This window comes from Arachis ipaensis, chromosome B10 (genome assembly GCF_000816755.2).
Source record: "Arachis ipaensis cultivar K30076 chromosome B10, Araip1.1, whole genome shotgun sequence".
NCBI classification, from domain to species: domain Eukaryota; kingdom Viridiplantae; phylum Streptophyta; class Magnoliopsida; order Fabales; family Fabaceae; genus Arachis; species Arachis ipaensis.
Genome location: NC_029794.2, coordinates 9,805,081 through 9,817,107, shown reverse-complemented (window position 1 = coordinate 9,817,107; position 12,027 = coordinate 9,805,081). Strand labels below are relative to the sequence as shown.

The 12,027-nt window shown below is 35.9% G+C and overlaps 2 protein-coding genes across 5 annotated transcripts in view; both read left to right on the top strand.

Annotated features, from left to right (window-relative positions):
- Positions 1–5,990, top strand: part of LOC107622566 (calmodulin-binding transcription activator 2) — an 8,457-nt gene extending 2,467 nt beyond the window's left edge. The window contains 10 exon segments of the mRNA XM_016324510.2: positions 8–50; positions 607–784; positions 925–1,014; positions 1,155–1,465; positions 1,940–2,467; positions 2,739–3,430; positions 3,881–4,239; positions 4,242–4,366; positions 4,612–4,935; positions 5,318–5,990. Of these exon segments, the coding sequence (XP_016179996.2) occupies positions 8–50; positions 607–784; positions 925–1,014; positions 1,155–1,465; positions 1,940–2,467; positions 2,739–3,430; positions 3,881–4,239; positions 4,242–4,366; positions 4,612–4,935; positions 5,318–5,431 (2,764 nt within the window). The 3' untranslated portion in view covers positions 5,432–5,990.
- On the top strand, positions 7,989–11,774 carry LOC107623643 (probable protein phosphatase 2C 10). Of its 4 annotated transcripts, none has more exons than XM_016325983.2 (6): positions 8,000–8,510; positions 8,755–8,850; positions 9,738–9,977; positions 10,105–10,381; positions 10,983–11,137; positions 11,222–11,774. In XM_016325983.2, the coding sequence occupies exons 2-6, from the start codon at positions 8,815–8,817 to the stop codon at positions 11,357–11,359; spliced, it is 846 nt and encodes a 281-aa protein (XP_016181469.1). In that variant the 5' UTR covers positions 8,000–8,510; positions 8,755–8,814; the 3' UTR covers positions 11,360–11,774. The 4 variants fall into 4 exon arrangements, with proteins under 4 accessions (XP_020968736.1, XP_016181469.1, XP_016181470.1 ...); XM_016325984.2 differs by having other exon boundaries at positions 8,000–8,513; positions 8,756–8,850; XM_021113077.1 differs by lacking the exon at positions 10,983–11,137 and having other exon boundaries at positions 7,989–8,510.

The following is a 12,027-nucleotide window of genomic DNA, read 5'->3' as shown; positions in this document are numbered from 1 at the left end:
TACTCAGGGATATGACGCACATAGTATTTGTACATTATTTGGAAGTTAAGGTACTTCCTCACTCCCCTCCCTCCCCCCTCCATTTTCTGCTGTTACTTTTCCTTTTTATGTGTCAGTTATTGCGTGTATTATCAACCTTATTTCTATTTTATTTTCAGCTTTTGCACTGTATGTTGATGACCTATTGCTGGAATGCTGGGTCTTTGACTTGGCTGAAAACTTATCTAGATAACATTTTTAATTTTTATGTTACATAATATAATTATATAATTAAATGCTTGAAGGGAGAAAGAAGGGTATAGCTGCAATTCGTACAAATAGCTGAGCTCTCATAAACTATGAATGAGGACATTTTGACTGAATTTTTTTTCCCCTTAATATTATTATGAGTAGCTAGTGCTGTTTCTAGTGTTGTTAAATTAAGTAAATCGAGATTGAATTTTTCTTTACTCTGAAATTATAGCTGTCATATTATTCTTGAAACATATACAAAGCATTTTAAGCTGTTCGGTATAGAAGGGTCCTTGCTTTGTAGTTCTGGTTATTTATTTATTTGCACGTTTGGCAAATTATATCGATGTGTTTTTTGGGTTCCTTATTTCTCAGGGTAACAAGACAAATACTGGAGGAAATATAGATAGTTATGATGTTTCGTCTGACTCCCAAAGGACCCCTTCTCCATCATCTGGCTTACCAACAAATTATAGCAACTTGCCTTCACTGAGTACAGATTCCATGAGTCCAGCTAGCAGTTTGGCATCTTTACGTGAAGATGCTGATTCTGGTAACTATGGCTAAATTACTGTGCTAAGTCTTCAAAATTAAATATTATGGTTTACTATTAAATCCATATGTTTGCATAAGATTATGTACTTTAGCCCATATAGTCTCTGTTAAATGGTTTGATGATGTTTTTCCCCCCAGAGGAGATTCACCAAGCAAGCTCCAGATTACACACACTAAATGAGTCACAACATATGCGGAATGGTCACCCGACAGACAAAGTTGATACTGGTTCGAACATTTTGTTATACATCCCTTGTACCTCTTTTATTTTAGTTGTTACCCTTTTTCCTTTTTTCCCCCCTGTTAGGAACTCTCAACTCAAGCTTTTCTGAGATTTTGACTTTATGTTAATTTCTATATATTTTCAGGTGATCGAGGACAGTCTTCAATTTCTGGAGATTATATCCCAGTTGTTCCGGCGGAAAGATTTGGAGGAAGTGATACTACTTATATTGATGGTCAGAAAGCACATAGCATGGCATCCTGGGACACTGTGTTGAAGCAATGCAATGCAGAATTGCAGAGTGATCCTTCGTTTGTACCATTTTCTTCCATACCATCGAGTTTGATAGGAAACACTGTAGAACAAGAACGTAATGACTTTGGTGACCTCTTAGGGAGCAAAAGTAGCCTCACTGAGGAGGCAGGGAGCTCGCAATCTATCCAATCAAATTGGCAGGTACTTTTTGTTACTGCTTGCTATATTAGCCAGTAGTATCTAAGACTTATTTTTTCATATGAGAAACTCATGATCTATGAGTGAGAGACTCAGTCTGGTGGCATTGGTACTTGAACTGCAGTCTGCGTTAATTTTAATTCAACTTAGTAATGAATATGATGAAATGCGTTGTGTTTTTAACTGTTTGATGTGGAGTTACATGTGCTGCACTAAATGGTATTGAATTGTGTTTGAAGCTGATAAAAGGCTAAAATACACCATGTCCTCTCTTTCTTCTCCCTCTAAAGTCGACCCTTCTCAAGATGTAACTGTATACAACCTTCTGCTAGGATGGGTATTATATTAAAGTAACCTTGTTTTATTAACATGTGGTCAGTTGAGTTCAAGTGTCTATTATATTAAAGTTTCAAACCAATTTATGAGATTTGGCAAAGATATGTAACTACTTACCTTTTGTTATTTTACTCGATCCAGATTCCTTTTGAAGAAAGTTCAGGACGCTTGCCAAACTTAACCCAATCATTGAGTTTGGAATTTGGATCTGATTATATATCTGGTTTAGTTGGGAATGAAACTCTTAATGCAAGTTCTGAAATTGATCCTCACCTGTTTAACTTTCATGGTGAGCCGAAAGAGCAGCATGTGCAACAACACTATCCAGAACGGCATGCAGATGGACAATCTCAGTATGCACTTCAATCCAATTCTCTGAATAAAGTTCTTGGTGAAGAAAGTCTCCACCATGCTTTCACAGCAAAGCGCACATTATTGGATGGAGACGAGAGCCTGAAAAAGGTTGATAGCTTCTCTAGGTGGATTACTAAAACCCTTGGAGAGGTGGATGATTTGAATATGCAGTCTTCAGCTGGTATTTCATGGGGTACAGATGAATCTGGGCATGTGATAGATGATTCCTCATTGAGCCCGTCCCTTTCTCAGGATCAGCTGTTTAGCATAAATGAATTTTCCCCCAAATGGGCTTATGCTGAAGTGGAAACTGAGGTACTCGTCTCATGGATAGCACTTTGAATAATAAAGAAATAAATCAACATATGACAATAAAATAAAGAGAAAATAACAACATTGGTGACAGATTCCTATGCATTTTTTAAAAAAAAAATTATCAGCAACCATTTCCTAGTATTTCAGTGTGCATTCTAACAGACCCCTTTCCCCTTTAGTATGTCTTGTATGACCGTTGTTTGTAACATGAAATGAGAAAGAACCAGATTTCATTTGACAGACATTTTATATCCTATTTTAAACCATGCAGGTGGTAATTGTTGGAGCTTTTTTGAAGTATCAACCGGAGGTGTCAACCTCTAACTGGTCCTGTATGTTTGGGGAAGTGGAGGTCCCTGCTGAGGTTTTAACTAATGGAATTCTGTGTTGCCAGGCTCCACCTCATAAGGTTGGACGGGTTCCTTTCTATGTAACATGTTCGAATAGATTAGCTTGCAGTGAAGTGCGTGAATTCGACTATAGAGAAGGCTTTTCTGGAAATGTAGAATTTGCAGATTTTTATAATGATTCAACTGAAAGGCTGCTGCATTTGCGATTGGAAGAGTTTCTGTCCTCAAAACCAGTGTGCCCATCTAAACAAACCTTTGAGAATGATATGGAGAAAAGAGATGTAATTTTAAAGCTTATTTTCTTAAGAGAGGAAGAGGAATTCTCGAGTAAGGAAGAGCAACATCTAGAATCTGATACATCCTCACAGAAGGTGAAGGCGCATCTGTTTCACAGGCAGATTAAAGAGAAGCTGTACTCATGGCTTCTGCACAAAGTAACTGAAAGTGATAAAGGTCCTAATGTGTTAGATAAGGATGGACAGGGTGTTTTACATTTAGCAGCTGCTCTTGGGTATGATTGGGCTATACAACCAATTTTAACTGCTGGAGGTGGTATCAATTTCCGTGATGTGAATGGATGGACAGCCCTACATTGGGCTGCATCCTGTGGCAGGTAATGGTCCTTGAGATATTTTATTTCTCTTTGTTGTGCTGAGTTGATTGAGAATAAGTTTTTTCTACTGATCTGATTGAGGCTTCCTGCTTTCGATTGTACTCTGATCCTTTTTTTAGGGGAAAAAAATGCTTCTGACCTGTTCAAATTAGGATTTGTTTAAAAAATTATGTCCTGCAAAGGTTTAAGTTGCAGCATTTTACATGACCTAAATTCTTGTAAATATTTGAATTATTTTGGTTAAGACTATGAAACGTTTTTCCTTATGCATGTTAAATCAACTCACTTGGAGTTGCCTCTATAACCATAGCTTTTGGTGTGTGTAAGGGAGATAATATAAGCCTCTCCATAATGTGTTCAGCTTTAAGCATTATATATTATTTTCACCCAAATGCTGTTATTCTTCATAACTCTATTGGTTCCCAATGTTATCCTGTGTCCTTTTTTCAGAGAGCGGACGGTGGTTGTCCTTGTCACCATGGGTGCAAATTCTGGAGCATTGACAGATCCATCTCCAGCATTTCCAACCGGAAGAACAGCTTCAGAGCTAGCCTCTACCAATGGGCACAAAGGAATCTCCGGTTTCCTTGGTGAATCTTTATTAACTAGTCATCTTGAATCCCTCACAATGGATGATCAATATAAAGGTGGCAGGCAAGAGATTTCAGTAACAAAAGTAGTGCAGACAGTTTCAGAACGAACTGCTACCCCTGTGTTATATGGGGATGATATGCCAGATGATCCCTGCCTTAAGGATTCCCTTACTGCTGTTCGTAATGCTACACAAGCTGCAGATCGTATACATCAGGTACAAGCAAATCTGGACAAGGAGATCGTTTAGCCAATGCTGCTGCAACACAGATACAGAAGAAGTTTCGTGGTTGGAAGAAGAGAAAAGAATTCTTGATCATTCGTCAAAGAATTGTTAAAATCCAGGTTCATTCATCCGCTCTCTTTACTTTAGTTTTTCATTTATTAGGGTAAATTACACAGACCTTCATTGAGGTTAGTTGAAACATTGATGTCTGCGCCATTTGTTACCTTCTCCTTTATTTTTTTAATTAAAAAAGGAGTGATTGGGTAATTGTTAGATCATTGAATCATTCTGCTACTTGGGAAATTCATCCTTGCAGCGCCTGGTAGTACTAATAGTGAGATTTGAATTATTCTTTTGTGTGAAGGCCCATGTAAGAGGTCACCAGGTTAGGAAGAGTCTAAAAAGCATAATCTGGTCTGTGGGAATCCTTGAGAAAGTGATATTACGGTGGAGACGCAAGGGCAGTGGCTTGCGCGGATTCAAACCCGATGCCCTTAATAAGGCCCCCATTCAACAGAGTGATCCGCCGAAAGAAGATGATTATGATTTCCTCAAGGAAGGAAGAAAACAAAGTGAGGAGAAGTTCCAAAAGGCCCTTTCAAGGGTCAAGTCCATGGTTCAATATCCAGAGGCACGTGCTCAATACCGGCGCCTGCTAAATGTTGTTGACGACTTCCGTCAAACCAAGGTACGTATAATGTTCTGCTGTCATGTACATGCGACGTCTAAATTTATTGATAAAGAAATATTTGTGCGACTTTGTTTTTAGGTGACTATTCTCATGAAATTGTCATCCTGTAAAGATGATAGTTGAGAAAGTTTGATTAAATTGTCATCTAACAGTTTTTAATTATCATTTTTACATAGAAAAGAGTTCATGTGAGTAGTCACCTTGTTTTTAGTCTATGTACTCATCACCTTATCACAATAGAACTCTTGATCAAATTGAGTCAATTTTATGGTGAGTAGAGTGATGAGTACAGGAAAATAATTTATTCTATTACTAATTTCGGGAGGCTATTGGCATAATGAATGAATGATCAATAATGTGCTCATGTCATATCTTGCAGGCATGTAATATGGATTTAGTAAATTCTGAAGAGACAGTTGATGGTGTGGAGAATTTGATTGATATTGATATGCTCTTAGATGATGACAATTTTATTCCCATAGCATTTGATTGATTGATTGATTCTCTGCCGTGGTGGCTGCTGCTCCTCCTTTCATCCCCACTGTAAATACATGGCCAGTTGGCTTTATTTGGCATTGGGGTTGTCCTAACATCGTCTTGGTGTATATATTCCTGATCAGAAATGACTTGATTTCAATGCTGAATATAAATAGATAATCATAGCTAGCATGCATTTTGGTTGTAATCTAATAAGACATGGTTTGTTTTTCTTTTATGGTTTTATTTATATGACAGGATCAGAATGTTTCCTATTATAAATTAGTTCAGGTTTATAACATAAAGTGGTGTTAGCTTGCCGATGTATAAAATGGAATTTGTACACAAAGTGTACTGTGTTGAGAGGAATTATAACCGTGTGCTAAATGCTAATTATGATTTATTTTTATATTATATTATGTTGTGTTATATGGTTTCTCTTCTTCACAGAGGACACGTGGCAGAACCCCACCTTGCACACGTAGTTGACTGTATTTACGCGTGGCATGTCGGCTGTGATGATGATTCCAAATTGCCAACATAAACAATGGAATTAGAATTTCTTCATTATCTTCATCTTTCTCTCTTCTGTAATTATCAATGGATTTGACTTTGCTTTCTGATAGCTCCTTCCACCGATCACTGTACAGATACATATATAGATAGATACATGCATCATGCATGGGGAGTTGACCCATCCGTGTTTGCATTATATTGTTGCACACATGCACCATATTTTTGTGCTTTGGCTGCTCTCTGTTGAACTTAGTTGTGTTCATTACGTTTCTTTTTTATTAACATTGGTCTATCAATCTTCAAATGTATATATAATACTGCATGGTTTCAGGGAAAAAAAGTGTATGGGCGTATTGAGATGTCCAATATCTTTCTAAAACTAATATTCGGTGCAACGTGCTGGTCGGTGCCTTTTTTATTTAGATTGATGCACATATATTGTAAAGATGGAATTTTATATTCATTGGTTGAATACCTTTTGTGTCTGAGCTTTGGATTTTTATATCATGTTTCCTACAAATTCATATATTCATTTACATACGAATAGGTGATAAAATCTTAATAATAATCAATTTAACCACTACAATATTAAGTAGAATACAAGTAATCTTTGTGAATAGATAAATATAAAAGGTTACGTCTTTTACTGGATCTTTTTCAACATCTCTTACAAGCACAGAAGAAAATAAAACCAATAAAATGAGAGCATTAAGGATAAATAATTTTGGTTTTAATTTTAAGGTGAATAACTCTGTCTATATTATATAATTGGTTTTAAACCCGGATAAAGAAAAATGGTTATATTACATCTTCGATAACTAATATAAAAGTTTAGTCGAATATTACATAATTGATTCTAAACTTGGATAAAGAAGAAGGGTTATATTATATTTTTGAGAACTAATATAAAAACTTGGTCAAAATTTTCCGAAGTGGAGCAAAAATATTATTTCGCTAAAACTAGGAAGGAAGTTTAAGGTGAATAAATTTGCATAAAATTGGGTTTAGGGTTTGTGGTTGTGGGGGGACCTAGGGTTAGTGGTGCTGGGCCACAGTGGTGATGACTATCAAATAGGTTTGATATTGTAATTTGACCACTCAGCTTTTTACTGCAACGTGCACTTTGTGTTTATGGGGTGGACCTGTGGTAGAAATTCAGAACAAAAAACAACAAAATATTTTAGAGTGAGAGAGGAACAGGGTACTAGTATCTGACTTTCTGATAAAATTGTCAGCATAGTACCGCTAACAATTTAACTGCACCTATAGATTAAGCCCCACAAGATTCCTTCCCCTCAAAGTTGCAAACTTTCTGTATTCTTAACTCTCCTATATGGCATTTAATTCTTGTTTGAAAAAAAATAATACATAAAAGATTAATCCATGACACTCTTTTGTCGTCAATTGCAGATTGCATGATTCTATCCCCAGAAATGACAAGAGAGTTAATGTCCTGTCTGAAAATTCTAACCTGCAGGGTTGACTTATTTAATTTTGATCCTTTTTTCCTTTCTTAATTAATAATTAATTAATTATCACTCCTACAAACCCAATAAAATACATAATCTAATAGAGAGATATTAATTATAATACTAAATAAACTTTTTTTTGACAAAATATATAAATAGTTTCAAAAGCAGTCTAAAGACTTAATATAGTTAACAAAGAAATCCCAACATTTTTTTAAGATTGGAATTAAAATTTTTTCAAAGTCCTTTGTTCCCTTTATCTTTATTATTCAAATACTGCTGTAAAATAATAATTATGTTACGTGTATCTTAAAAAATAATAATTAAATTAATTATTTTGTGTAAAATATATATTAAAAATATATTATTTATAATTTAGCGACTAATTATTAGTGAACACCTAAATTTTTTGAAAGAAAAAACCATACAGTAACGTACAGAAAGGAGAATTTTTTATTAGTTACTTTGAATAAGCAAGGTTTTTAAAAACAATTAGAGGGTATTGTAAATGAATTATTTTCCCCTATCCTTTTGGGACAAGAGCTCTTGGAGGAAGTGAAGAGAATTATAGTTAGAAAAATTTGCTGACTTTTTGAGGTCTCCCAAGGCAGCCCCCCCACCCTGAGAAGGGTGAGTGACCCAAAGAAAATGGCAGAGATTTTGAGTGTTTATGCGAACTATGAAACCTCAAAAACAGCTGTAATAATGAAAGCCAAATTGTGTCAGCAGCAATAAAAACAAAAAAACTGCAAAGTCAATAAGGGCAAGCTCTTCCTTTTATAACAAGAGTTTTCTTTTTTCTTTTTCTTTTTATTCTTTTGCAGTCATTGCACATTAGACTTTCTCCCTAAAACCAGAACGGTTACAATATACAACACACCCCATCACCTTATTCTATTCAATTCTATTCTCTCCCATTAATAATAAGCGCTCTCTCTATTAAGAGGGGCTCTTTTGGTATAAGCTTCTTTGTGTTCTGTTCTGTTCTGTGTTATTGCTCTGTCTCTTTCTCTTCTTCTCCTTAAGTGGACGGCATAATCCGTGACCACCCACTTCCTATATAGATCCTCCATCTCATTCCCTAGTGCCAAAGCTCAGTTCTTTGGATTGGTTAGTGAATTTCTCTCCCACTTCTTCATCTGGGGTGTTCAAAAGTTTTTCCATTTTTATTTTTTTATTTTTTTAATATTTTGGTCTCTAGGAGGTTTATTTTTGGGTTTTTAGAATTGCTTGCTTGGGTGATCGGCAATTTCTGGTGATAATTAACTGCGCTTGGGGATTTTATAAAATTTGTTTAATTTATTAATTTATTTTCCCTGACGTCAAGTTTTCATGGAATTTTTCTGTTTTAAAGATTAGTAGAAGAGGTAGATGTTGAAAACTAACCGAAGGTGAGGTGAGGCAGCTGAATTACATGGATAATCTCTGTTGCTTCAATTCTGTCTCTCAGGTGAGAATTCCTGCTTTCCTTATTGTTGTTATTTTTTTTATAAATATATTCTCTTCTCTTTGAAATGATCATGCATATTCAATTCCTTAGGCTGTGTTTGGTAAAGGGTATAGAAGGAATAGAGAAGACGAAAAAATTGTGTGTCTTCCTTCTTTCTTTCTATATCCTTTTTTTTTTGTAGAGAGAAAATTCGGCAAATTTTGCATAACAACAGAGACATTTTGCATATTTTTATCTCTGTTCTCCAAATGTGTCTTCATATTTTTGTCTGTGTTTTCCTTTGAAGAGCTATGGTATAGTTAGGTGGGGATTAAGTTCTGGTGGTGCAGTGAATGAGGCCTTAGAACTGTCCCAAATTTTATAATTATAGTTAGGTGGAGCGTTTGATAATCTGTTTTTTGCTTCTTTGAGAAGTAGATCGAAAGCTGCCTTTGTGTTTTGTCTATAAAGTACTAAAATTTTTAAAAGCCTATTGAAATGCACTCAATATTTTGGAGAATGCCAGTGATGTTTCATTGCAGGCAGTTTATTAGGATATCACTATATCAGGTTCTGAGTCTTTGTAACTAGATTGATTTTGAGTTTCTCAAGGAGGGAAAGGAGCCAAGAGCTGTCCTAGTACCGACTATATCGACTATCTTCGCCATATCTTAGGTTGTGTCCGGCTTAACGGATTGCTCTCGCATAAAGGACAATATTTTTGGAGGGTGGATTTTATAGGACTTGACATGTTAGCTGCATACTTGAACAATGTAGGACTTAAAAGTGGAGTACTAACAACTTTTTTTTATGCTGTGTTAAACTGTGAAACATTTGATCATTTTTGGTTTTGTGCCTTTTTTCTTGTTCTAATTTTGTGATTATCTTTCAAACCTCTTTATGTTTAGGTGGTTGGAGGTCGTTCTTCATGTAGCTCCGGCAAGGGTAGGAGCTCTCAGTATGCAGTCAAGTATGGCTTCAGTCTAGTTAAAGGGAAAGCGAATCACCCAATGGAGGACTATCACGTGGCGAAATTTGTCCAGTCGAGAGGGCAAGAGCTAGGACTTTTCGCTATCTATGACGGACACTTGGGAGACACTGTTCCAGCATATCTACAAAAGCATCTGCTTTCTAATATCTTGAAGGAAGTAAGTTGTTCAACCAATTTCTAGAACTGAACATTGGGATGTTCAGAGAAAAGTTCTCCCTTCTTTTCTGGTATATGTTGCATATTTCGTGAAGACTATTTCTTTAAGCTATGATTGATTGTTACAGGCAGACTTCTGGAATGATCCAAGCAGTTCCATCATTAAGGCCTACGAGACAACGGATCAGGCCATTCTTTCTCACAATCCTGATCTGGGACGGGGCGGATCAACTGCAGTGACTGCAATTCTCATAAATAATCAGCAATTGTGGATAGCGAATGTTGGAGATTCACGAGCAGTTCTGTCACGGGGAGGGCAGGCCATACAGATGACGGTAGATCATGAGCCCAATACCGAAAGGGGCATAATCGAGAACAAAGGCGGATTTGTCTCAAACATGCCAGGTTCTTAAGCAAACCTTAATGAGCCTTGCCTATTTGATATTGCCTACATTTTTACATGCTAAATTGAAACCTCAAGAATGTGTTATGCTTGAGAAGATTATATATGCATCATGAGCCTCATTTGCATTTTCAAAGAGGATCAACATCATAATTTGTTTATAAGAAGTAAAAGTAATTTGCTAAGATCAGGCTGAACTATGCAAAAATGAGAGTTAACCTTCCTCTGTTGATCAAAGATTCATGGATGTATCTATTGAAACCAATTGTGTCTCTTTGTGATCCATAAATCTTGAAAATCAAATTACCACCTCTGCTTGACTGATTTTCGATACATGCATGACTTACAAATACAATCTGCACATTTATTAGAAAAGTGAAGGATAGGTTCAACCAAATACAAAAAATTGAAAGACCATCCATTCTGTTCAGATTTAAAGAGTAGTAAAGAGTATTTTCTGTCATCCCCATGTTAATCCAAAATGTGTTGGAATCAGAATGCCTTACATGCATATGTGGCCAATATCCTCAGAAATCTAAAGTTTACCAAAAATAAATTGTGTATTCTGTAATCATTTCTTTGCATGTGGATGTTATATATCAGGAGATGTTGCAAGAGTGAACGGGCAGCTTGCAGTTTCTCGGGCATTCGGAGACAGAAACCTCAAATCGCACTTGCGATCTGATCCTGATGTACAACATTGTGACATTGAACAAGATACTGAGCTTTTGATTCTGGCTAGTGATGGTCTTTGGAAGGTTATCCATCAATCTCTTCTTTATGGCGAGTATTTTCCTTAAAACATTTAATTTTGAACTCGAATTTCTCATTTGTTCTTGCAGGTAATGGCAAACCAAGAAGCAGTGGATATTGCGAAAAAGATCAAAGATCCTCAAAAGGCAGCGAAACAGCTAGCTGCGGAGGCATTGAACAGAGACAGTAAAGATGACATTTCATGCATTGTAGTTCGTTTCAAGTGATTCAGGGTTCTCCTCCATCCATTACATTCAATCTTTGATGACTCACCAATATAGGGATGCAAAGTCCATGCTCCTTCTTCTTCTGGAAATTTCTGCAACCATAGGTTCCCCCATCCCCAGAATTATCTGTAAAATTGATGTTCTTGACATTAGGTGGTTCTATTTTAGCATTTCTTGATTTCTTCAGTGTAGATTAATACCATCATTTTTCTCTGTATTTTGCTTTGTGACATGGAGTAGTGTGACATTTGAGATGGGTATATGGTTAGTTTTTCTAATGATCAAAAGTTAGGCACTCTAAGTTCCTGTGATTCAGAGTGGTAACTAGTACAATTCTTTTTTAAGAGAGTTTCTTAGTATTCAAATTCCTGACTTTATAAGTAAAATTTGTTTCAATTTAACTTTTGGGTGGATATATCCTATAATCCTATCTTCGGTTGATTATTTTAAGCTTTTTTTTCTCCCCTCAATTTCATTAGTTAACTCTGCCACTATTACTAATTGTAAATGAGGTTTGAGTATACCAGAAGTGGAGCTTCTTCTATTAGGCTTGCCTCTAAGTATCAAACTAAGCTAAAATTGGTTTCAAATTACCTATAGTATATATGGACTATTTTCATGAAAATATCTTCGTATCAAAATAATAGTAGAAAATTATCAGATCATTT